The 26949-nt window shown below is 41.4% G+C and overlaps 1 protein-coding gene across 3 annotated transcripts; it reads left to right on the forward strand.

The window, feature by feature from the left end:
- Nucleotides 1–10064: 10064 nt before the first annotated feature.
- Nucleotides 10065–25947, forward strand: AMACR (alpha-methylacyl-CoA racemase). Of its 3 annotated transcripts, XM_046671664.1 has the most exons (6): nucleotides 10261–10398; nucleotides 11257–11376; nucleotides 12432–12575; nucleotides 13586–13746; nucleotides 18547–18733; nucleotides 25190–25947. In XM_046671664.1, the coding sequence occupies exons 2-6, from the start codon at nucleotides 11292–11294 to the stop codon at nucleotides 25597–25599; spliced, it is 987 nt and encodes a 328-aa protein (XP_046527620.1). In that variant the 5' UTR covers nucleotides 10261–10398; nucleotides 11257–11291; the 3' UTR covers nucleotides 25600–25947. The 3 variants fall into 3 exon arrangements, with proteins under 3 accessions (XP_046527619.1, XP_046527621.1, XP_046527620.1); XM_046671663.1 differs by lacking the exon at nucleotides 11257–11376 and having other exon boundaries at nucleotides 10065–10398; XM_046671665.1 differs by lacking the exons at nucleotides 10261–10398; nucleotides 11257–11376 and adding an exon at nucleotides 10069–10212.
- The last annotated feature ends 1002 nt before the right edge of the window (nucleotides 25948–26949 follow it).

Consider the following 26949-nt stretch of genomic DNA (forward strand, 5'->3'; position numbering starts at 1 on the left):
ATAATGGAAAACAGAATGTTTTAATAGCCACAGAAGGCAGAGGACTAGGGATTCACAGGCAAGAGAAACAAACCCCGCTCAGAGCCTGAGAACATCTGTGGAAAAGATAGCATTTGATGGCTAGAGACAGTTTCTTGCTTTGTCATGTTTGGAGTGTTATTCTCAAAAATATCTTGTTCTTTTCTGATTATAAAAACTTATTTTAGAAAATTTGTAAAATCCATAAAAGTATTTAGTATAAAAATTAATCATCCCACCAAACATTAAATAACATTAGCATTTTGAAGTATTTATTTCAATCTTTTTCTGTCTATATTTATGGTTTTTTGTTAAAAAGAAAGTAGAAATGAAACAAACCATTTGACATTACACTTTTACTTTTTATATACTTTTTATCCTGCTGTGGTTTGCCCTAATGTATTAAGAGCACTCTCAAATGCTATTAAGGGTTATCTGAAAACATAATTTTAATGACAGAATAATTTATTTAACCTTTTCCATTTGGGGAACTATTTTTGCTGTTTCCAATTGCTTTTTTTTCCTATTACAAATAATGTCATGAACATTCTTTTAAAAAACTGTGTTCATATAATTATTTCCTTTCTTTTTTTTTTTTTTGGTAAGGAAGATTGTCACTGAGCTAACATCTCTGGCAATCTTCCTCTGTTTTGCATGTGGGATGCTGCCATGGCATGGCTGTGACAAGCAGTGAGTAGGTCTGCACGCGGGATCTGAACCTGTGAACCCTGGGCCACCTAAGCAGAGCACACGAACTTAATCACTATGCCACCAGGTCAACCCCTTGATTATGTTTTTAAAGTGGCATTATTTGGTCTAAAGGTCTAAACATTTTTAAAGCTATTAGTAGTGTAAACTAAAAGACAAACTTGGACCCAGGTAATGATAAAATTTATTTAAAGCATTATTGCATAAGGATTGAAGGATTATTGCAATAGGGAGAAGGCTCTGGCTATGAGATCTGCATCTCAAAGATCAGGCAGAAACTGGCTTTCTTTTATAGGGAGGAATAAACAAGGCTAGAAAGTACCAGGTGTCAGGATTGAGATAAGTGAGTGTCCTGATGGGACAGTAAACCAGGGACTGTTTTTCCGTAAGGTCAGCCAATTCTTTGGAGGAGCCATGAAGAAGAGGTTGTTCCACATTCTGGTGCTCAAAGTGGGCCAAAGTTGAGGGGCCTTGGAGAAGGAGAGAAGCTTGACCAAAGTTTAGTCAAGCTAGTTACCAGATTGATCAGTGGGGACAAACAGTTCAGCTAATCATTTATGAAACGAAAAACAGGAAGTTGGAGAGCCTGTTTCTGGCCTTGTCATGAGTGAAAAAGGAGGTCATCCAGAAATCTAATCTAATCTAAGGTGTAAGGGGAAGTAAGCCATTTTCCAAAACACAAAAGGGGTGGGGGAATTAACTCCAGAAATCAAATCTAATCTAATCTAATCTAAGGTGTAAGGGGAAGTAAGCCATTTTCCAAAACACAAAAGGGGTGGGGGAATTAACTGTGGCTGTTTTACGGGAGCACAGGGCTTAGGTAAGGTTCAACATTGTCATTAAATATTGCTGAGTTGCCTTCCAAAAATGTCTATACTCCTACTGGCAGTGTTTGAGAATGCCAAAAATACTTTAGATAGGTAGGATTTTGACTGATGGGGGTGGGGGACAAAGTATTCCATGCAAGGAAAAATAGTATGGACAAAGATGTAGGGGAGGAAGACATTTCCTCTTCCCAAATGTGGGTTCGTCTGGCTGGAGAACGAATTAAATTCACATGAGACAGAATAGCAAGAGAAAATTAAACAAAGCTTTATGAGGAACCATGGCCCGGGGCCTTTCTTCCCGAAGGAAGAAAGGGCACCGAAGAAGTGGGGTGCACAGAGTGGTTATATACCCCCAAACAGGGTGTTTCACATATGATTGAAGTGTCCCTTTTACAACAGTCACGAGGCTGCTCTGTCAGCACAGCTCTTGATGGAAATGGCAGAGAGGTCTCCTGTCTCAGTGAACGCTGCGGGGTAGCAGGTGTGTTGCCTTGGGCTGGGAGGTCACAGATGAGCACTGCAATCGGTTCCCAGCCTAAAGAAAGATGCTTAATCTTTAAGGAGATGCCAACGTTGGGAGGGGGAGGGAAGTCAGTTACAGGAGGTTACCAGAGAAGCACAATAAAATGCAGCTTTAAGTCCTTGCCTTTGGTACTGATTAAGAGTTTCTAGAGAGAAGGTCATCTCCTTTCTTCTTCCTGGTACAGAGAGGGAGGCACCTTTTACAGATAGAGATTTACCTTACAAATGTAAGTGCCCTAACAAAGGGCAAGTTCCATTCCTCAGAGCCTCCTTCCCTGTCCCAGTTTATCAAAAGCAATGAGCCTCAAATAATCCTGATGCCAAAGAGGCATATCTTGGGGTGGCCAATTTCAGGTCCCTACAAAGACACAGAGGCAGGGAAAATGCAAACTGTGGAAAATAGTATAATGTGCAGTTTGACTAAAATAGCTCAGTGAAGTAACCCTCAACAGGCACGTAGGGCTAGAAGGGTGGGTAGGAGAAATACCCCAGGCTTTCAATGCTAAGGTGAGAAATGCACTTAAATTAGCAGCTAAAGAGACACTGTTAACAATTTGTGTTCAATGGTTTGATATAATCAGAGCTATGTTTTAGGAAAACCAATCTGTTGAGTAACAGGGGGTTTCAAGGAGTTAAAATTTTCCTACTTTTGGAGACAAGCATTGGTTAGCCAATGCTGACCATACATCCCCCACTTCTTCTCAAAATGTTTATAGTACCAATGCAAAGTAAAGAGACACAGTTCTCGATTGGATGGTAAGTGTTAATCCGGTGAAATGGACATAGCAACATGCTCCATTTGTACAATGTCTTAAAACTGCCTCCTACCCTCATTTCCCCTTTAAAACCCCACAAAATCACACCCACACTCCCTGTCAATCTTTTGGACTATTTAGTGTCACAGCAATATTGTGGAGTAGGGAAAAAGACCCTCTTCTACTGGTGGGTTACTTTAGGCAAGTTACTTAAGGTCTATGCCTTAGTTTCCTCATTTGTAAAACTGGGTTGTCTATTAGTGTGTACCTCAAGGGTTATTGTGAGGATTAAATTAATTACTGCGTGTATTAGTTATCTATATTGATGCATAACAAATAAACAAATTAGTGGTTTAAAATAACACGCATTCATTACTTCACAGTGTTGGTGGATCAGGAGTCTGGGGACAGCTTAGCTGGGGCCTTTGCTTCAGGATATCTCACAGGGCTACAAGCAAGGTGTTGACCAGGCCTGGGCCAGCTCGACTGGGGAAGAATCTGCCTCCAAGATCACTTGGATTGTTGGCAGAATTCAGTTCCTCGAGGTTTCCTGGACTGAGGGTCTGTATTCCTTGCTGGCTATTGCCTGGGGGCTGCCCTCAGCTTCCTGCCATGTGGGCCTCTCCAAATAACTGCTTACTTCATCAAAGCATGCCAGCTGAGAAGGCAGTCAAGTCAGCTAGCAAGGCAAAGCTTCCAATCTCTTGTAAACTGTTCATGAGATAACATCCTACCACATTTGTGGTATTCTATTGGTTAAAGGCAAGTCACTAGGTCAGCCCACACTCAAAGGTAGAGGAATTACAAAGGGCACGAAAGCCAAGAGGTATCATTTGGAGCCATCTTAGAGTCCAGTTGCCACAGTGTGCCCTTTGGCTCCTAGTAATTCATGCCTCTCTGTGAAATAATAAGAAATATATAGATTGGTCCCTGTCCCCAGTTCCTGACACAGAGTTCATAGTAGAGGTGCTCAGGAGAATCTTTTGTTCTAATATTTAGTTTTTGACTCCAGTTCCCGACACAGGGGTCCTAAAGCTTTCGTAATTTCCTAAATTACAAGAGCACTAGGAGCATCTTTTCTTCTAGTATTTGGTCTTTGACCCTAGTTCCTGACACAGAGCATCTAAATCCCTTGGAGTTTTCTGAGTGATAGCAGTGTTTTTCATTTTAATGAGGTGACTCTTGGTAGGCTCAGGAATAGGGGCTGGTCACAAGAAAGACTAAGCAAGCCATGATCAGAGGCTTGGAATTTTCAGTCTCATCCCAATCCGTCATTCTCCATAGAGGGGAGGGGAGTTAGAAGTGGACTCAACACCTGTGCGATGAAGCCTTCATAAAACCCCCAAAGTACAGGCTTCAGAGAGCTTCTGGGTTGACAAACAATCTACATGCTGGAAGGGTGGCATATCCCAACTCCATGAGAACAGAAGCTTCTGTGCTTGGGACCCACACAGACCCCACTCTATGTCTTTCTTTGTCTGGCTGTCCATCTGTGTCCTTTCTCATATTCTTCATTATATAATAAACTGGTAAACATAAGTAAATGTTTCGCTAAGTTCTATGAGCGGCTCTAGCAAATAATTTAACCTAAGGAGGTGGGCGGAGGGTAACAGGAATCTCTGATTTGCAGCCAAGCCAGACAGAACTTGTGGGTAACCTTCTCGACGAAAATAATCCATAACCAATCTATAAATGAAAATTTGGGATGAGTTTATTCTGAGCTAAAATGTGAGGACCATGGTCCAGGGCCTTTCTTCTCAAAGGAAGAAAGGACACCAAAGAAGTGGGGTGCACAGAGTAGTTATATATCCCCAAAAAGGATGTTTCACATATGATTGAAATGTCCCTTTCACAATAATCACGAGACTGCTCTGTCGGCACAGCGATTGATGGAAACAGCAAGTAGGTCTGCTGTCTCAGCAAACACAGCAGGGTGGCAGGTCTGTTGTCTCCAGCTGGGTGGTCACAGGTAAGCTGGGTGGTCAAAGGTGAGCTGGTTGGTCAAAAGTGAGTGCAGCAATCAGTTCCTAGCTTAAGGAAAGATGCTTATCCCTAAGGAAATGCCAATGTGGGACGAAATTGCGCCTTTATCTTAAGGGCATTTGTTCTTGCCATAGCAAATGTTTAAAGCAGATATACAATGTGTGCTCAACAGCCACGGTCAGGCCCTTTTGGAAAAAAACAAAGTCAGGCCAAATTACGTTTACACCAAATGGCTTCTTCATATACTCCAATATATCCTATTGCTTGCCATTTCTATTTGGCAAGCAAATCTGGGGACCTATTACTTGCTATTGGTATCTGAAGTTGGGGCAGAGGCAGTCTCCTGGGACTGAGCCCTTAACCTGTGGGGTCGGTGCTAATTCCAGTTAGTGTTTGAATCGAATTGAATTGTAAGACACCCAGCTGGTGTCATAGGAAATTGCTTGGTGTGGGAAAAAAAGAACCCACACATCTGGTGTCAGAAGTGCTGTGAGTGTGGAGTGTAAGAGTAAAGAAGAAACATAGAGGAGAAGTGAGTTTTTCCTACTCACCCTTCCACATGCAAAATGCATTCACCCTCTTGCAAGGTCCCCAGAGTTCTCATCCCATTATAGCGCTAGCTCAAAGTCTAGGATCTCATCTTTGACATCAGAGCCAGATGTGGATCAGGATTCTTGAATATACAGTGGCCCTCCACATCTGCAGGTTCTGCATCCACAGATTCAACCAACTACAGATCAAAAGGCCTATGATGGTTGTGTCTGTACTGAACAGTACAGACTTTTTTTCCTTGCCATTTCTCCCTAAACAATACAGTAAAACAACTATTTACAGAGACTTTACCTCGTATTAGGTATTATGAGTAATCTAGACATGATTTAAAGTATACGGGGGGAGGGGAGTGAATAAGCTATATGCAAATACTATGACATCTTATATCAGGGACTTGAGCATCCATGGATTTCAGTATGGGGGAGAAATCCTGGAAACAATCCTCCTTGGAAACTGTGGGACAACTATAGTTCTTTGGTTCAGCTCTTTGGCTATATTCCTTTTGATCTGTTGATCTATGAAATGAAAGAAACAAGGTATTGCCTTCCCACCCACCACCCAAAACAATGGTGGGGCAGAGAAAGGATAACACGTATAGACATTCCTATTCAAAAGGAGGGAATTGGGAGGGACAGAGGAGTCCCTGGTCCAGGGCAATTCCAGAATCCAGCTGCCCAGAAATTAGAAATTTCTTGATTAGCTTTCAAGGCCTATAAACACTTCAGTATATATCTCAGAGAAATGAGTTTTAAAAAAAATTACAACCACAGTAATATTTTCACAAAAAGAAAATAATAATTCCTTGATATCTAACATCCAGTGTTTTAAAATATCCTCAATTGCCTCGTAAATATCTTTCTACAGTCTATTTGTTTGAATCACGATTCAAAACAAGATTTCTATCTCACATTTGATTGACATATCTAAGTCTGAAAATCTGCAACAATGTCCTATTTATTTATTTATCATTTGCTTTCCAACATTGTGGATTTTGCGGATTATATTCTTCGGTGTTACATGGCATCGTCCTCTACCTGCTGCATTCACTGCAAACAGACAATGTGCTTGACTAGATGTAGGTTTAATCTTTTTGCAGGAAGACATCATGGGTGGTATCGTCTATCGCCTCATATCAAGAGGTCCATAATGTCATATTATCTCTTTTAATGATATTAAAATTGATCTGTGGCTTCAGGGTATCTCAGCCAGATCCGCATAATATAAAATTCCCCCATTAGCTTTTTGCCTAAAGTTTTTAGCAGCTATTGATGATTATGGCTTAAATCCACTATTTCATTAGCAGTTGCAAAACAGTGACTTCTTTTTTTTTTGAGGAAGTTTAGCCCTGAGCCAACTACTCCCAGTCCTCCTCTTTTTGCTGAGGAAGCCTGGCCCTGAGCTAACATCCGTGCCCATCTTCCTCTACTTTATATGTGGGACGCCTACCACAGCATGGTGTGCCAAGCAGTGCCATGTCCGCACCCAGGATCCGAACCGGCAAAGCCCCGGCCGCTGAGAAGCGGAACGTGAGAACTTAACCGCTGTGCCACTGGGCCGGCCCCAATAGTGACATTTTTAAAGAAAGAAATGTTTTCACTAGCTATTTGGTTATCCTGAAATACTGTTCATATGTAAGACAAGATAACTGCTTGATTTTTTTACTTTACTTACTGATTTTTAGAATAATGAGTTGGTGCCCTAGCAACCTCCAAAGGTGATTAATGAGGTCTTTTAAAAAGGATTTTTATTAACTCATGATTTTTCATATATTTGATGTGTTTCAGCAGTCATTATTCGAATTTAATGGTCCCATCTTAATTGTCAGTGGGCGGCCCTTCAAGTTAGTACTTAGATCCTTTTGACTCAGGCTCAGGCTTGCAAATCTCTCTCAGCAGGGCAAAGGTGATTTGAGACTGTGCAGACATGTATCCTATCCAGACCTTCATGCTGTGACATTGAAGGTGACTCCAGCAATCCTGAGTCCTGCCAATTGCCTGCATTCAGCTTTCTCAGGCAATTGTGTGAGCTACTTGCTATCTTTCTAATGAATTCTTTTATATTTAAGCCAAGAATTCTGATTGATCTAAGAGGAAGAAGTGAAAAAGAGGACAGCAGTTAACGTAAGATAGAGCGCAAAATCAACTTCAGGACAGTTAGTGCCATGTAACATCATTTACGTAAGTTAAAACCACAAATAATACATTTTGTTTAGTCAAACAATATCAAAATCATGGGAGTGCTTGTGTCTTGAATAGTGGGGGTGGGGGGCAAAGAAATGTAACTGTGGGTGGTAGTTAGAGGAGGCTTTAGCTGTGGAAGGAGTTAAAAGCCGGTACCTATTGATGTAGATCAAGACTACCCCAGGTAGAGAAGCCCAAGGTGACCTGGCCTACATGCCAATCTATATGACCCGATGGATTTTATGGTGTGGATTAGGGCTGCCCCAGGGAGAGAAGCCCAGGGCATCCTGGCCTACATGCTGATCTATAGGACCAGATTCATATCTAAAGTTATATGACCACACAATAACCAGACCCCATCGGCACTGAAACCATTTAATGACTTTTTACATCATCTTTTCTTTGTCTAGTAAAAATAAGTCACGTACCCATGCCTTATAAATTTAGCCCTAACCCTCAACACATTGCAGCAGCTCTTTACTGCCCATGGTCCTGTCCCCATGCTATTCCATACTATTCTCTAAATAAAAGAGCACTACTGCCAGACCTTGAGAGCCCAAGAAATCTTTCTTTCGACTCTTCAGCTCGCCGACCCCGCATCACCTATGATCTATTTACTCCTTTTAGTACAGAGATGTACTAGAGGGATGAAGAAAAAGGTGAGTGACTCTCCTTGTCAGTTGGACCTTGGATACATAGACGAATGGCATTTGCTAGGAGGAAGAGAATTTATCTACTGAATGCACTTAGGATATCCCTGGTCATGGGATTACTTATGCTAAATAAACCGAGAATCTAGGAAGCATGGTTCCACAGCTAAATAATTCTTGGGATATAAACTGAAGTCTGTTAGGTGATTCGAGAACCTCATTAAAGACTTCATCTATAATTGTGGGTCAGAGGGTGTATTAGCTTGCTAGGCCTGCCACAATACAATACCGCAGACAGGGTAGTTTAAACAAGAGAACTTTGTTTTCTCACAGTTCTGGAGTCTGACAGTCCAAAATGAAGGTGTCAGCAGTTTTGGTTTCTTCTGAGGCCTGGCTCCTTGGCTTACAGATAGCCATGTTCTGCTGTGTCCTCACATGGTTGTCTTTCATCTGTGTTGTTCTTGTCCTAATCTTCTTTTCTTATAAGGCCACCAGTCTTATGGGATTGGGACCCACCCATATGACCTCACTTTATCTTAATTACCTCCTTACAGGCCCTATCTCCAAGCACAGTCACATCTTCGGGTACCAGGGCTTAGGATTTCAATATATGAATTTTAAAGGGACACAACTCAACTTGTAACAGGGGGTATTGTGTCCAACGCAGGAAGGAAGGACCTGTAAAGTTAGGTGAGATTTCTCAGACCTCTGCTTTGTCTGAGCCTCTCCATGACCCATATCTCTGAATTCATTAGTAAGGCTTGATGCTGGGTAAGATCCCTGATTTCATGTCAACCTGATCCTGGGTGTTAGCTCAAGCGATATCTGTACTGTTTATTTTTTAGAAAAACAGACTGGAAGCAAATATGAAAAAATACTAACGTGTCAGTCTGGATGCCTGCTATAGCATTCTTTGTAATCTTCTTTTTCTGTTTTAGTTTCTCAAAATAAAAATAAAACAAGAGGAGTGGTAAGGAATCTTCTGCCTGAACAAAGGTAGGAACATGGGATAGAGAGCAACAAGGTGGTGTTAAACAAACAGGCCATTAAACTGATGTGGCTCTAACCCCTTGGCAGCCTACCCAAACAATCCAAACTCTAATCTTGTAAATGTCTCAAGGTTACAAACCAGACCCTAAGAAAACCAATCACAAACAGCCAAGGCCTGACGGTACAGCCAATTTCCTTGCTTCGCTTCCTGCCTTTTCTCTATAACTCTCTCCCCAGCTCCTTTTGGCAGAGCACCCCTGAGCACCTCCTGTTTGGCTCAAGTAGTGGGGCTATTTGTGATTATATTGCACTTAAAAAAAAAAAAGATTGTGCATTAAAATTAAAAACTAGAAACCCTAATAATCCATAGAAATGTCAGGTGACAAATCAAAAGTATTTGTAAAGTTTCTCATTCGGCACTGATGAGCACCGCCCGCTCTGATGTTCTTCTAATATTACACATTCCTTAGTGCAGCTTGAACTTTTTCTTAAAGGCATGTAATCCACAAAGTTTTTAACTCAAAACTGAGCGCATCTAGAAGGACTCGCAAGCTACTTGTGGATGAAATCATCGGGTGGCTACGAAGTAGGGGCGCTGAAGGAGGCACCCTGTAGCCTACGGAAGAAAATAGCATTGTTTCTAAATATCTACGTACTTTTTATTTCTCCGGGCCCGGGCTCGCGTAGGGACTGAAATGGCACAACGGTGGAAATAAAAGCGTCCTGAGAGGGCGGCCCCAGGCCTGAGCTCAACAGGCCAAGCTCCGCGGACAGCTCAGGACTTGGCAGCAAGAAGAGTAAACCCGTGACGTGCGGCGCCGGGCGGGCGGACACACCAGTGCGCAGACACCGCGGCGGCGCGCAGGCGCACATAGGGGCAGTGCGCGCTCGGGGCCGTGCGCCACGCTTGGGTGACCCTGGTGGCAGTCGCTCCGTATTCTCCTGCGGGTGGAGAGGCGGCGCGTCATGGCGCTGCGGGGCGTCCGGGTTCTGGAGCTGGCCGGCCTGGTGCCCGGCCCGTTCTGCGGTATGGTCCTGGCGGACTTCGGGGCGCAAGTGGTGCGTGTGGACCGGACCGGCGTCCGCGGCGGCATAAGCTACCTGGCCCGGGGCAAGCGCTCGCTGGCCCTGGACCTGAAGCGGCCGCGGGGAGCGGCGGTGCTGCGGCGCCTGTGCGCGCGGGCGGACGTGGTGCTGGATCCTTTCCGCGCCGGTGAGCCCAGCCTGCGAAGGGAGGGGGCCGGACTGTTCGGACTGAGGCTGTGCCCGCCGCTCCTTTGCCCTGTTGCCACGTGAACCCATCCCGTCCCTGCCTTTCTAGACTTTGTGTTGCATTTGATATTGTTGATCATTCGCCCCTCGAGACGATCTTCCTACTTGGGATCCGAGATACCGCGGATGCCCTTGTTCGCGTTATAACTCGACTCTTTCCAAGTGCCTCTTTTTTCCTCACCTCCTATTTATATTTGCCTTTCTTGATTATTTGACGGTTAGGAACCCTGTGAGAATAATGAAAGACGTAAATTCTCTCCTGGGAAAATTGCATATAGGATTTAGTCATTTTGCTACAGTTTTGGGGTTCTGTGTACACTCGAAAGCCATCCACGGACCCAGCACTCCCTGTCTTAAATGCTGGTATTCCCAAGTTCCCCTTCAGCTCAGTTTCGTTTACTCTACACTCGGATTCCTGGAGCCGCCTTATCCATTCCCACTGTTTTCACCTTTTATAGACAGATGATGCCCGAATCCGTAATTGTACCCCCCGTGTTAGTGCCGCAGACCGCTGGGATCCCCAGGTCCTGCACATTTCTATCTGGCTGTCCTCCAGGCACTGCAGCTTCCAGAAATCCCAAACCAAGCCCGTCACCTTTCTTCCTAAGGTGATATCGCCTCCTTCTGAATTATTTATCTCAGGGAATGGAAGCCGTAGCCACCCAATTGCCTGAATCAGAAACTTGCGCTTCCTCTGTGACTCCAAATCTTTCTCTCCACTTGCTTTCAGTTATCACGAATCCGTTCATTCTTCTTCCTTTCTATAACTAAGCATCCCTTCTCTCCATACCTGCTGCAGCTTCCTTGATAGTGTCGTGACAGCCTTTTTCAAAGATGATGTTTGGATCTAACACCGCTCGGATCCATTCTCAGACAGCTGCCAGAGTTATCTGCAAGCACACATCCCAAGCTTTGCCTGGTACATAACAGGAAATCAGTAAATGTTTGGTGAATGAATTGAATGTCTCTGGGGCACCAGGTGTGTTTAAATGTGACCCCATTTACCCTTACAGCTAGATTTGAGGATTGTAGTAATAATAATTTAACAATTAGGATTATATCGTAGTTTAACTGTGTCCCATTTGAAGATGGAGAGTCAACATGGTTAGATAATTTGTTCAAAGTCTTACGATTAGGAGGAAAATACCACTGTGGATACAGGTGTAGCTGCCAGGTGAGGGATTATGGCTGGTGTTTAGGAAGAGGACTAGAGGGCCGTTGTAGTATATCATAACGTTAGGAAGAAAGACAGTGAATTTAGTATGTAATCTTTATTGCTTTTAATCCCAGGAGACTAGGTGTCAGTTGCTTAGATTTTGTGCAATGAATATGGTACTTGCTGAGACCCTAAGAGATCTTAGGTGCCATCGTAGCTAACCTTTCCATGGATATTTACTGAGCCTTTCTGTGAGGGTTTTGATGCTGGGTTCTTTAGAGGCTTGTGGAAACAGATCAGGCATGAATTCCACCAGAGTCGCTCCTGAGCTGATAGGGAAGATGGAATATATACATACATAAGTACAGCATGAGGTAGAAGGTGGTAGGCACTAATGCGGCCATAGAAGCAAAGGTCCTAAAAGGAAGAGCAGCGTTCAAAAGTGAATTTTTGACCAAATAAAGACCCCGGGTAACTATTGCAGGAGAACAAACCATTTCTAATTACTAAGGAGAGGGTTTTATAAAGGGACAGACTAAAGGGATGAAATGCCCACTATGGGGCTTGAAGAGGCTTGGATGTGACTGAAGGGAAACAGGCAAGTGCTGGAAGGAAATAGCCTTCTGAGGCAGAAGCCACACATTCCAGAAATGTTGGCCTCGCTCTTTGGGTCCTTAATTACTGGAAACACGCTACAAACCTGCAATAAACATTAGTATTACTTGTATGAGTGCTGTTTTATGTTTGCCAGAGAGAAGGGATTATACCCATCCTCAATTCATGCTTGCTTAACAAAAAATTGTTACTTTTCTCTTAAGGTGTCATGGAAAAACTCCAGCTGGGCCCGGAGATTCTGCAGAGGGAGAATCCAAGTCTTATCTATGCCAGGTTGAGTGGATTTGGCCAGTTGGGGAGGTTCTCTAGGTTAGCAGGCCATGATATCAACTATTTGGCTTTGTCGGGTATGTTAAAAAAATAATTTCTCTATACTTTTTATTTTGTTCCCAGTCAAGATCTACAGTTCTACTAAGGAAAAAGAATTTTTAAGGGGGAAGATTGAAATATTTATCAGAATCAATAAGGAGAGTATGGTTGTTTAAAACGGATGAGTTTGTCTCGGAACAGTCATTGTCAACCCTTTTCCCCCTGTCTTAACACATTTGATGGATAATATACTCTCACTAGTCACATTTACTTACTACATTTGTGGAGTCAATTCTCAGGCAAGCCCCTGCTACAAATAAGAGAGTTGGTGGTAATAATGATGGTGGCTCTAGAGTTTGAAAATGCTGATATAATTTGATTCTGACCCCGCTCCTCACGCCGTCTTTGTGAATCATTGCCTGAGTTACCATTTTAGACTTGTATGAATACTAGAAAAAGCCTGTTTTTCAGGTTGTGATCTCACTTTATTGAAGTGTTGGCCTGTAAGAACATGTGTTAGAATGGCCTGATTCTAGAATTCTACAGACTGTATGTTGTTGAGTAAAGAAAGTCTCTAATTTTCTGTGAATATACATTGAAAGGTTGAGGAAAAGAGTGAGTATAGAATTGGATTTTTTCATCTATTTTAAAATTTAATTGCTTTTCTTTCTTGTATTTGATTATTTTCTTGCATCTCTTTCTAATAAGCATGGAGGTGCATTATACTGTTGTTAAACCATAAACTAAGTTGATGACAAATCATTTTTTCCCAAAACTCAGTGAGTATAAACTTAGCAGTAAAATTCTGAAAATGTTAGTTGGAATAAAGTTTTAGAGAAGGAAAAAAACAAAACAAGGAGCCTTGTTGGAGGGAAATCCTGTTTATAAATATGCCGAATAGGTTTAGATTTGGAAAAGCATTAGGTACTAGTGTTCACTTATGTCAGCAACTAGAGTGATTGGTTACTCCTCTAAGATGTTCATGTATTTATTTAAAAGAGACGTTAAATTTACAGTTAACTTTCCCCGATTTTTTTAAATGGTGTAGGTGTTCTGTCAAAACTTGGCAAAAGTGGTGACAAGCCATGTGCTCCGCTGAATCTACTGGCTGACTTTGGTGGTGGTGGCCTCATGTGTGCGCTGGGCATCATGATGGCTCTTTTTGAACGTACACGCTCTGGCAAAGGTCAAGTCATTGACGCAAGCATGGTAAGTGATATTTGGGGGAAATGATAAGCCCACCCGTTCTTCTTAAATACAGTAGATCCCCCCTTATTCTCAGGGGATGTGTTCCAAGACCCCCCGCTCCCCCATAGATGCCTGCAACGGCGGATAGTACTGAACCTTATATATGCCATGTTTTTTCCTGTACATACATACCTATCATAAAGTTTAATTTATAAATTAGGCACAGAAAGAGATTAAAACAATAACTAATAATAAAATGGAACAATTATACAAATATACTGTAATAAAAGTTACTGTAGATCTTAGCAACCTCAGCATGCGATTTTTTTTCTTTCCTTATTAACTCAACAACTTTCACTTTTTCACTTCAAGAAAGTCCTTCATGGCTTCTCATGGGCATCTCCGAATTGCCAGCATCATTACTCTTGGGATTTGGAGACGTTATTAAGTAAAATAAGGGTTATTTGAACACCAGCAGTGTAATACTGCAACAGTTGATCTGATCACCCAGACACTACTAAGTGACTAACAGGCAGGTTGTGTATACAGCGTGGATGTCCTGGACAAAGGGACAATTCACGTCCCAGGCGGGATAGAGTGGGGCGATGGGAGATTCCATAATGCTATGCAGAACGACTCACAATTTAAAACTTAGGAATTGTTTATTTCTGGAATTTTCCATTTAATATTTTCAGACCATGGTTGACCTCAGGTAACCAAAGTTGCGGAAAGCAAAACTGTGTATAAGGGGGGGACTACTGTACCGTAGATGGCTGCCTCAAATCTTTTTCTGAACACTTCAAGAGATAAGTGAGATTTGAAGATTGAATCCAAGTTACCAGGGATATCCTTTTCTTTAAAATAGCCTCATATCCTAATTTACATGTGTCAGAATGTCAAATTTTGATCATCTGTTTGTGGAGTCAGTTTTCTAAACTTTTCCTGACTCACCTGATTCCTGTGTTGTGTTTTAGCAATTTTCTGCACACTCTCCCTTGTGCTTAGAATATACTTTTCAAGCAATCCTCATTCAAAACGGGGCTCAGGAAGCCTCCCATAGCAGATAGAGAAGGTCACCCCTTAAGGGTGCCGAAGTCAAACGGGCCAGTCCAGACGTCCTTCCTTCTGCATTATGTAAGGGAGACTATGACCTCATCATGCTTCGGTTTCTTCACTGTCACACGCTGAGCGTGTGCCTCATGTTATCCTGAGCTCATTCCCTGTGTGATTTCTCCTAATCCTCAAAACAACAATTTCACCTGGAATACGTTATTATTTTAAAGAGGAGGAAACTGAATCCTAGAAATTTGCCTGAGTTCTCACAACTAGTTGGTAAGAGTTCAATCCAGCACAACGACACATTTGCCTTGGACAGATCTTTGGAGGTGGCATGGAGACAAGACTGGAGGCCGAGGGACAGTTACCGGGTTATTGCTGTGAGCTAAGGGCAAGTGGCAAAGTCAGTAATGGTAGAATGGGTCTGGATTGAGTGATAGTTGAGATGTACAATTTCTGAGATTTGGTGATGCGTTGGCAGTGAGGGGAGAGGGAGGAATCATGGATGGCTCCCCTATTTCTGGCTTGGACTACCTGGTGGATGGTGTCAGTGGCACCTTGGGGGAAGACCATTGAAGGAAGAAGCAGTGTGGCACAATGGTCAAGAGCACCGACTGGCAGCTGACTTCCTCCACCTCAGCTCTGCCACTTCATAGCTCTGTGATCTTGGGAAAGTTACTTAATCTCCCTGTGTCTTAGTTTCCTTCTTTGTAGAATGGAGATAATAATGGTATCTACTTCATAGCATTGTTAGAGAATTAAATGAGTTCATCCATTGTTCAGTGTCTGGCATAGAGGAGGCACTCCATAGGAGTTTGGTTTTGTTATTATTATTAGAAGAAAGGCATTCAGTTTTGGTCATTTCAAGTTTGAAGTGCCTTTCAGATATCCAATGGAATACGTAAAGTTAGGGACTAGAAACAGATTTCAGAGGCATTTGGGAGCCATGTGGTCTGCTAGGGAAGGGGATAGAACACCGGCGTTTGAGGAGTGAGAGGGCAGAAGAGGAGAAGCCAGGGCTAAGGAGAGGGACGTGGAGAGCCACAGGGAGCGTTGTCATGAAAGGGAAGGAAAGAGAAAGTCCGAAGAGGGTCAGAAGTTGATGGAGACCTCGAGAGTTTAAAACCAAACGGTGTAAATTGGGTTTGTCATTGGTGACCTTTGCAAAGGCCATTTCCGACCAGAGTCCCTCATCTCGGGGCCTTGGTTTGTGCTTCCGTCTCCTCGAGGCCTAATCCCTTGCTGCCCTGTCCTGTTTCTGTGTCCTGTGAGCCTGTCATCAGGGTACAGTCACATTGTCCTTGCGTCCATCTCCGACGTGACTTCAGCAGGAGCGGAGTGTGACTGGTGTTTTCATCGGCGGCTCCTGGCCAGTCCCGGCCCAGGCCCAGCTCGCACCGGAGCGGCAGCAGCACCTGCTGTCAACTTACCGTGCGCCGAGGGCGAGGCTCAGTGCTTCACGTCATCTCCCCTCCTTTGATCCACGCGACCACCCGAAGGAGGCGTCCTCCCGGAAGGCTCTCAGGCTTCTGAAGGCCTGTGAAGACTTTCCGCCGTGGAGAGGCCCACAGCCTTCTCCTGAAGCAGGTGGCTGCAAAGGGTCCGAATCTCTGCACCTGGGCAGTTTGACACTTTCGTGGGCATGAAAGCCGTGCTTTCGGCCACTGCACTCGGCTGCCCTGTGGGCACACTCCCTGTGGTGCCAAAGGAATGCACTGAGAACAACCATGAGGCCTTGAGAGTTTTAAGAAGTTAGGATTAACTACTGCATATTTAGTAATAATCTGAATAATTTACTAATGACATGTAATTGCTTTTTTATAGTCAAATTTAAATAAAGGATAATTACTGCTTTCATCAGATTGTCTAATCAGAATTACATGACAATTAGGAAGATATTCAGGTATTAGTGTATGTGAATACACTGTAAACTTTATGCAAGGTTCATGTTTGTGTTAGGGTATTGTGGTGTTGGCTAATTCCTCCAGACCCGATGGATCATAAAGCATTGTGTTCATTACTTCCCCATCTCTGGGAACCCTTGTGATTCACATACTTGTAGAAGCTGATCAGGGGGAGCAGATACCTTATTCTTCTAGGCCAGTAGTTTCAGATGTTTTTAGCAGCAGAATCCTTGACTCATGCCTGCCTGTGATGACCTGGAGTCGTCTCTTCATAGTAGTGTTTCCTTGGAAAGTGTAGAGTGAAGATAACTTTGGAACGCGGGATCTGTTTTGCCTTGTTTACTCCTGGTCTGGGGGAGTGCGCCTGACCTGGGGGCTAGGGCTGCATGTTGGCATGCAGGTCGTGGGTCTATAAGGTGAGAACCATCTAGAAGGTTGGGAAATGGAGGCTGCAGTTTCCCTGTCTCAAGGGGCTCTCCTCTGTGGCAGCATTCCCTACATGTGGGTGAGGGGGCCAGAGAAGGCGTGTGCCTCAGTGGCCTTGTGATGAGATGAGGATTGTAACTGCTATATTCCTTATCCTGTATCCTCCTGTGGCACTAAATAAAGTAGGATTAGATTAGAGCCTGTTTGTGTCCTGAGGGGGTCAAACTAGACTCTGAACTCTGTCGGTGCATCTTTTTTCAGCAAACTCGTGAGTACATCCATTACATAAAAGACATTATATGTGTGTATATATGTGTGTGTGTGTGTGTGTGTATCATTATATGTATTTGTGTAGGTGTATGTATAGGTATAAATGTGGGGACTCTCTAAAATCTACATAACCCAGTTTCAAAAAAAAGCACCACCATAGGCCACTTATACAAACTCCACTATTTGGTAATGACAAATGTCCAAACCCTGAATTCAGGTGTACATGAGAATTCAAGTTAAAAGGGAAATTTGGGATGTATTGAAGATATATTTTGCATTTGTTTCATAGCCAGTAACTGTGGAAAATTGCGTGCTCACTGTTGGAATGTGGCCCCTCTATTGGCAACCTCAGAGACAAGGATGCTTTCATGGTCTTCTCCCTGGGGTGCTGGAATCATTAGGATCAGAAAGCTACAAGGACAGGGAAGTGGTTGTCTTTAGATAGCGCAGTGCATCCAGCCTTGTGATACTCATCCCTGAAGATGCGAATCCATTCCTGTTCTCACTCCTGGACTCATCGAGAAGTTGGCATTCCCAAACTAGTTTATCTGGACTCACAAAACCCATATACCTGCCACCCATATTGTTATGTTCATTTTGTAATTTCCTAGTGATATTAAAGTTAAAATATATTAAATACTCAATTATAATTTTCTTGGGCTTAGACTCCAACTAGAGTAAGTTAAATTTAATTGTAGTGTGATTTACCTTTAAAATGTGATATGCTTCGTATGTCTGTGTATATATGTTTATAGGAATTGAGATCAGACAGTGGATTTTTAAAAACCTTTTTGCTTTATTTTTAACTTTTTGTCCTGAGAATTTTTAGCATATATGTAAGTAAAGAGAATATAGAATGAACTTCCATATACCCTTACCTAGCTTCAAAAATTATCAACATTTTGTCAATCTTATTTGAAAGGAAGAACAAAAATAGCTGCTTCTGAGTCTTTTCTGAACAGTATTTTCTGAACTCGATAGTGCAGGAACTCCCTCTGCCATAAACCTACTCTGCTGACTTTCTCGAAATCCCAAAGAAGTTGTATAATTGGATATAATCTTCCTATACATTTTTATTCAATATTTAAAAAAAAAACCCAAGTAGAAAGGAATGAAGCTTTTATAGTTTAATTATATGGATTCGTATTGTGTTGTGTCTTCAAAGGTGGAAGGAACAGCATATCTAAGTACTTTCCTGTGGCAAACACAGGAAATGGGCCTGTGGGAACAGCCTCGAGGACAGAACATGTTAGATGGTGGAGCTCCTTTCTACACAACATATAGGACAGCAGACGAGGAATTCATGGCTGTTGGAGCAATAGAGCCCCAGTTCTATGAGTTGCTGATCAAAGATAAGTAATTTCACGTACTTTCCCCACCCTCCTTGTCCTGTGGATGTTCTTTAGCCTCTATTTTGGGGCCTTTTGAAATTCGTGATATCTTTTATTATACATCCATTTTATAATTAACCCAATTAGAGCCAACATTATATCGTGGGGCATTTCCCCTATTTTTTAAATTGACGGGTGATTTTACAAGTCTCTGAAATAGCTCAGGGTTTTAAAACAATAGTAATCCCTTTTGTGGGAGTTCCATGTTTTTGTTACATTTCATGCTCAGTAGTAGTCCTCAGACTGGGTAAACTCGGCTTGCCTCTTTTCAAGTTCGTTGATTCTTTCTCCTGCAGTTCATGTCTGCTGTTGAGGCCCTCTCATGGTTTTCATTTGTTACCATACTTTGCAACTCCAGAATTTCTATTTGATTCCTTTTTTCAATAATTTTTGTCTCTTTATTGATATTCTCTATTTGATGAAACATTGTTCTCATACCTTCCTTTAATTCTTTAGAAATGGTTTCCTTCAGTGCTTTGGACATATTTAAAATAGCTGACTTAAAATTTTTTTCTAGGAAGTCCAACATCTGGCTTCCTCAGGGATAGTTTCTATTGATTACTTTTTTTTCTGTGTATGGGCCATACTTTTCTTTTTCTTTGCATGCCTCACAATTTTTTGTTGAAATAGGTTATTTTAAAAAATGAAATGTGGCAATCTGGAAATAAGATCTCCTCTTCTCTTCGTCCTGGATTTGTTGTTGCTGCTGTTTGTTTATTCAGTGACTTTCCAGGACTGGATCTGTTTTCTTTGGCATGTGCAGCCACTGCTGTGTGCTCAGTTAGCTTGATGGTCAGCTAATATTTGAACAGCAGTGTCTTCAAGTGCTTTGAACCAGTAAGTCTCCCATGCTTTTCTGAGGCGCTCTGTGCCTTCACTTCATGCTGGTGCAGAGCCTCACGGTCAGCCAGAGATGAAAGATGAGGACCTTCTCAGATCTCTTCTGCGCATGCCTGCCGCCCTGGACCTGTGCATGTGCATGGTCTTTTAAACTCTCAGGAGTATGTTGGAACTTTTCAATACCCTTATGGACATCCTATTCCTTGCTTTTTTCTTTTAAGTTTTTTGGTCAGCTCCTTGTTAGTCCCAGCAGGTAGTGCCATCTCTGATAGCTGCAATTTTAAACCGTTGCCACTAATTTTTTTTTTTTTTGACATGTGCTGGGAATAGGGCACTGTGAACTCTGAGTCAGATCACATAAAGGCAAGCCCTGAGAATGAGCCTTTCAGGGAGTTGCCAGACAGGCCAAATAGTGGCAGTTTTCCGGGGGTAGGATTTTTGAGGAGCTCCGAACTCATTCTCCCCCCGCCAATGGCTGTTATCCTGCTGGTTTTCAAGCTACCATAGTTGGGAACCTGTTGATTTTAAAGACTATCGCAGAGCTGGGGAGAAAGGGGTGAAATTAGCGCAGGTGATAACACCATAAAGTCCTACTGAGATTCATTCATTTTTCTTGAATAAATGCTCTTTGGATGGTTGCAAGCTTTCAGTTAATTTCCAGAGTTTTGAAAAAGTTGATTCTGACAATTTGTGCCAGTGTTGTTGTTGCTTTTATGCAGGAGCGAATTGTTGAAGGTTCTTGCTCTGCCATTCCAGAAGTTAACTCCCCTTCTTGGCGTATCTTGCTATTTTAAAACATATATGTTTGGAATAATTATTTCTAATATCCACACTCCACCTCAATAAATGAGCCTTTCTGGGACATTTTTCTATAAGGCCCTTCAGCCCCTCAGCTTCTAATCTTCTCCTGGCTCTTCTCTTTCTGAGTCTAAACTATCACACCCTATGATTTTTTTTGCAGCCCCCTCTCTTTGCATCCAAGCCTTTTCTAGTATCCTTAACCTTCTCTTTCCCTTCAGGGATCCTTAGCTGGGCTTCAGGCAGACTTAGCGTGTTAAATCAGATTTTGCTTAATCTACATAGGCTGTGCCAAAATGCCTTAGCATTTTCTTTCTTTTACAATATTTATTTTTCAAAATAGTACTTTTACTAATCACATATATGTTATTTCTCTCTCAGGCCCAACTAGACAAACTCCCACATCTATAATGATATTTTGAGGTAGTATTAATTATATACTTCGTTTATTTCACCGTGTATTTTGAGATCTTTGAGACCCTACCTTAATTTAGCTCTTCAGGATCTGAACATAAATACACAAGGTTTTTGTAAGAGGCGAACGCCACTGTGCTGTGTCCCTGCTGCTTTCCAGGGTAAAGAAATCTGAAAAGACTGAGAATTTCATGACATTGAGAGATGGCAGGACTCTTGTAGTATAACCAGATAAGCAATAGAGAGTTTTTAAAAGTTGTTTTAAAATTTCAAAATATTATTAAAAGAAAACCTGAAATAATGAGTGTTGACAAGGATGTGGAGAAACTGGAACCCTGTACATTACTGGAGAAATGTAAAATTGTGCAAGCACTGTGGAAAATGGTATGTTGGTTCCTCAAAGAATTAAACATAGAAATACCATATGATCCAGCAGTTCCACTGCTGGGTTTATACCCAAAAGAATTGAAAGCAGGGACTCAAACAGGTATTTGTACATCCGTGTTCATAGCAGCATTATTTACAATAACTAAAAGATGGAAGCAACCCAAGTGTCTCTCAGCAGATGAAAGGATAAGCAAAATGGGCATATACATACAATGGAATGTTATTCAACCTTAAAAAGGAAAGAAATTCTGACTTCTGCTATAACGTGGATGAACTTTGAAGGCATTATGCTGAGTGAAATAAACCAGTCACAAAAGGACAGATACTGTTTGATTCTGCTTATATGAGGTGCCTAGAGTAGTCAGGTTCATAGAGACAGAAAGTAGAATGGTGGTTGCCAGGGGCTGGGGGAGGGGAGAATGTGGAGATAGTGTTTAATGGATACAGAGTTTCAGTTTGGGAAGAGGAAAAGTTCTGGAGAGAGATGGTGGTGATGGTTCCAGAACAGTATACAGTTGGCCATCCAGATCCACGGATTGAAAGGCCTACAGTGTTTGCATTTATACTGAACAGGTATTGTACAGACTTTTTTTTCTTGTCATTATTCCCTGAACCATGCAGTATAACAACTATTTATATAGCATTTTCTTTGTATTAGGTATTATAAGTAATTTAGAGACAATTTAAAGTATATGGGAAAATGTGTGTAGGTTATATGCAAATACTAAATCATTTTATATAAGGGACTTGAACATGTGTGGATTTTAGTATCTGGGGGGGGTCCTAGAACCAATCCGCCAGAGGGACAACTGTAAATATACTTAACACCACAGTACTGTACACCTAAAAATAACTAAAATGGTAAATTTTATCCATATTTTACCACAATGTTGAAAAATGAAAAAAAGTCAAAAATATTTAAACAACACAGAATTTGTCAAATAAGAAGTAAAAATTCTCCCTTGTCCTTTCATTTTGGGAAAATTTGGGATGTCTCCCCAGAATTTTTTCTATGCACCTGCAAACACACATTTTATTTTTTACAATTTGTTATTTATATATATTATGTACAGTTACAAACATTTATCATTAATAGCTATCTCTTTTTATTCAACAATATAACAAGACATTCTTGTCAATAAAAAAAGAGCTTTACCCTCACCTTTTTTTTATAGTAGCCATATGATACGGTGTGCCTGTCCTAAAATTTACTTAACCATTTCTTTATTCAAATTCATCTGCATTTTTTCAAGTTTTTCATTATAAGAATGTTTATTAATCTATTAACATTAATCTTTGTACATATATCATTGCATACTTAGAAATAAATTTTTGAGTGCTTAATATATTCCTAATATTGTGTTACAGAGCAGAAAAGTATTATGTGTACTTAAAACAATAATATTTTGTGTGTGTGTGTGTGTATGAATATCTGTACAAGTATGTGTGCGGTAGTTTTTTGGAAATCAAAACATACTTTCCCAAGTTTTAAATGGTGTCTGAGTCCCCAGGCCAGTCCCTGAAAGTGTTTGACTTATAATACCACAAATTTAGTATTGATTAGACTGTAGAAACTAGCCACAATCTCTAATTGCATTTCTATGGGAGATCGGATTCAGAGCTCCATAGAGGGATGTGAAGAGCACAGGAAACAGCCCACCCGAGACCACTGGTAGATCATCCTGTGGCCTCGATCAGGGTCTTGGGCAGGATGGGGAATTGTGGGCTGAGAAAGGATGACGAGACGGTGGAGCAGCTGGGTGGCAGACTTAGGGGTAGAACTTGGGGTCCTCTGATTTCTACTATTTTCCCATATACACACTATGACCTGTGTGATCTCAAGTATGATTTTTGTTACAGAGAGGACAAATTGTTGCTAGTTTTATTTAGTTTTATGATTCTGATCACTTTCTAATTTAAAAAACTGTTTAAAAAGGATGCAAAGATGTTTCCAATAGTAGCTACCATCTACATCACTACTTTGGCTAACTGCTCATTTTTTGTGTTTTTTAATCACAGAGTTTGGGGCAATCAGGAAAGAGAAAGCAAAGTCAAAGGTATCCTTAGGAACATTTCTTTGTAGATTTACAGTGATAGACCTGAAACTATAACTCCAGATCTTTTCTGGTATTTAAGTGGGACAAGTGACTATAGAGAAAAATTTACTTATAAATCCCACAGGTGTCTTTTCACCACAATCCAGAACTCTGTGAGTTCTCCTTGTTTCCCTATATCCCTCAAAACCCTAAGGAGAGCCTGCGGTGTTCATGACTTCTTACCTTTTCAGAGCAGCCTACACTTAGTCATTGTTCTTCAGTGTAGTAGGGAAAGAAAGGATGATAAAAGTGAAAATTATTTGATTAGCTTGGCTAAACTTACACAAAATGTTATACATAATTTCAAACATTTAGAAAACCTCTTACATGAGGGAAAAAAATGGCATTTACGCCAAACCCCAGTAAAGTGGCCCTTTGGGTATAATTTAATCAGTACGGAGTTCAGGTGTATCTGTAGGGGTAGGAGCTTGTCAATAAAGGAAGCGCAGATCAGGTCATGGGCCAAAGAAGCCCTCCTTCCTGTTAAATCGCCAGCTGGATGCTTTCATCCTCTTTGCACTGTGTGTTGAGGGGCCCTTCAGGGCCCTTCACGCTGGAGAGAAAGGTCTGCATGCCCCGTTGGTGACTGGCTGGCTGATGACTTTCTGCCCTGTTTGCTGTAGGAACGATTTGCAAGAGTCTTTGGTTACTTTACAAGTCCTTTGTTCCTTAATGAGTCAAATATCACTAGAGCTCTTTTATTTGACCAAAATACAAAGAAATGAATATTATTTATAAAACTGCAATTTTGAATTTAATTGTTTATCTTTAGGCTTCTTCCTTGAAAACTGAGATAGTCATGTAAAGTTGTTTAGATTTTATCTTTCATAGAGTTTAGGAGCATTATATAAAATATGGGGTTATTTTAATTCAATACGACAGATGATAACATCAGGAGGAAATTTCTTTTTGCAAACCTACTCAGAGGGAAGAGATCGATTTCTGGAACCTAGACCATTAAAAATAGACTACTTTTTTTTTTTTAACATTTTATTGAAATGATAGTTTACAGCCTTGTGAAATTTCGGTTGTACCTTATTGTTTGTCAGTCGTGTTGTAGGTTCACCACTTCACCCTTTGTACCCACCACCCAGCTCCCCTTTCCCCTGGTAGCCACTAATCTGTTCTCTTTGTCTACATGTTTAACTTCCACATATGACTGGAGTCATACAGAGATTGTCTTTCTCTATCTGGCTTATTTCACTTAACATAATACCTTCGAGGTCCATCCGTGTTGTTGTGAATGGGATGATTTTATCCTTTTTTATGGCTGAGTAGTATTCCATTGTATGTATATACCATATCTTCTTTATCTAGTCATCAGTTTATGGGCACTTAGGTTGCTTCCACGTCTTGGCTATTGTAAATAATGCAGCAATGAACATAGGGGTGCATGGGACTTTCCGGATTGCTGATTTCAAGTTCTTTGGATAGATACCCAGTAGTGGGATGGCTGGATCATATGGTATTTCTATTTTTAATTTTTTGAGAAATCTCCATACTGTTTTCCATAGTGGCTGCACCTGTTTGCATTCCCACCAGCAGTGTATGAGGGTTCCTTTTTCTCCACAACCTCTCCAACATTTGTTACTTTTTGTTTTGGTTATTTTTGCCAAAAAATAGGCTAATTTTGATGCAATTAAATAATAAGATCTTGGTAATGGAGAGTCTGTTTTGAGTCCTGCTACCCTTACTACCTCTGCTCTCTCAAGCCGTTGGCTCCAACTTCAAGATGAGTTTGAATTTCTTCTTTTGACCCATTTGAGAAACCCTTAACAACCATCCTATTTGGGACAGTGTGGTGAGCTCCAAACTCATCTTCATTGATTATAATCACTCCACACAAAGCATAATAATTTAAGAAATTGTGTTTTTCTCTCAGGACTTGGACTCAAGTCTGAAGAACTTCCCAATCAGATGAGCACAACTGATTGGCCAGAAATGAAGAAGAAATTTGCAGATATATTTGCAAAGAAGACAAAGGCAGAGTGGTGTCGGATCTTTGATGGCACAGATGCGTGCGTGACTCCAGTTCTGTCTTTAGAAGAGGCTGTCCAGCATGGTCATAACAAAGAACGAGGCTCCTTTATCACTCACGGGGAGCAGGGTGTGAGTCCCCGCCCTGCACCTCTGCTGTCAAACACCCCAGCTATCCCTTCTTCCAAAAGGGATCCTTTTGTAGGAGAACACACTGAAGAGATACTTAGAGAATTTGGGTTCAGCCAGGAAGAAATTGATCAGCTTAACTCAGATAAAATTATTGAAAGTAGTAAACCAAGAGCTAATCTGTAAGTTTCCAGCCTCGCAGCTCAAGTGAATTTGAATACTGCATCTATGGTATGGAATAATACCCAAATTTTAGGTGTGGACACGTGATCCATCACAGTGGTCCCATCGAATTTTTCTAAGTAAGAAATAAGACTGATTATACAGTAATGATTGAATTGTGAAAATGGTTAATCATGGCTTTTGATTTAGGAATGTTTTTAGTTTACCTATACTAATCCGTGGCAGTTTTTCTGTCTTCCAGTTTACTTGATAATTATATTTGTTGATATTGAAATACTTAAAGATTTATAATATACTTTAAATGAGTTAACATCATGCTTTTTATTAAATAAAGCTTTTTTTTCCCCTAAAGTTTACTCATGCTTCTAAGTTTGTGAAAAGCTTTCAAGAAAGCCCTTTAAATAGCACTTAAATAACATTTTGAGACTCACTGAAATATTTTTGGCTCTAATATTTACCAAAATGAATGTCCTTAGATAGAAAATCCTGATCCTTTGAATTTGATAAGGAAATCAAAGACCAGTGTCTTTGAATTGGAATTTTAGAAAATGTTCTTGAGGTTTCCTTCAGATAACTTCCACTGCTCCCTCTAGACCACTCTGCTGCGAGCCTGACTTGTCTGTGTAGCTTCCTGTTAGCATCACCCAAATGTGTCTCTTTCTCAGGACATTGTAGCATCATCCGTTTGAAAGTCCTACTAGGCTCTTCCTCCCCTTACCAGTCTCTGGCTTCCACTCCCATCATGTCTCCCCCAGCCCCCAATAGGCCCACAGCTTACCTCTCACTTCATTTAGGCCGTTGCCCAAAGGAGAGTCCTTTCCTGACCCGTAACTAAACTAGCAGCCACCTCAGCACTCAGTCTCCCCTCCCCTGTTCTGTTTTTCTTCACACACTGTGTCACTACTGATATTACATTGATTGACCCCAGTCCTCACTCCCTCTTAACTAGTGCACGCTAGAATGGAAGCTTTATGAAACTGTGTAGGTTTTTTTCATTGCTAAATCCCCAGTTGCTGGAATAGTGACTGGCCCATGGTGGAAACTGTGAATTTTATTAAAGGAGTGAATAGCTCCTGTATCCATCCCTTTGCCCATCTCTCATTGCAGCTTTCATTCAGGACCCTGTTACCTCTTACCTGGACTACTACTCAGCTTTCCTACCTGACTTTGACCTCTAGTATCACTGCCTTCATTTTTTTTTTTTTTCCATTGTGTTACACTACCAGTAATCTTTTTGACACCAAACTGGTCGTTTCAGTCCTGTAAAATTCTTCAGTGGTCCTCTTTTTTTCGTATAGAATAAAATATAAACTCATTTACATAGCATGTGAACTATTTATTTATAATAAGACT

This window comes from Equus quagga, chromosome 9 (assembly GCF_021613505.1).
Source record: "Equus quagga isolate Etosha38 chromosome 9, UCLA_HA_Equagga_1.0, whole genome shotgun sequence".
In the NCBI taxonomy this organism is placed as follows: domain Eukaryota; kingdom Metazoa; phylum Chordata; class Mammalia; order Perissodactyla; family Equidae; genus Equus; species Equus quagga.

What these genes read in the sequence shown, in the direction of transcription:
- AMACR (XM_046671663.1), top strand. Translation starts at nt 10,152, where the DNA reads ATGGCGCTGCGGGGCGTCCGGGTTCTGGAGCTGGCCGGCCTGGTGCCC. An exon ending in GCTGGATCCTTTCCGCGCCG is followed by an intron (nt 10,399 to 12,431) that starts GTGAGCCCAGCC and finishes TTTTCTCTTAAG; the next exon opens with GTGTCATGGAAAAACTCCAG. An exon ending in CAACTATTTGGCTTTGTCGG is followed by an intron (nt 12,576 to 13,585) that starts GTATGTTAAAAA and finishes TAAATGGTGTAG; the next exon opens with GTGTTCTGTCAAAACTTGGC.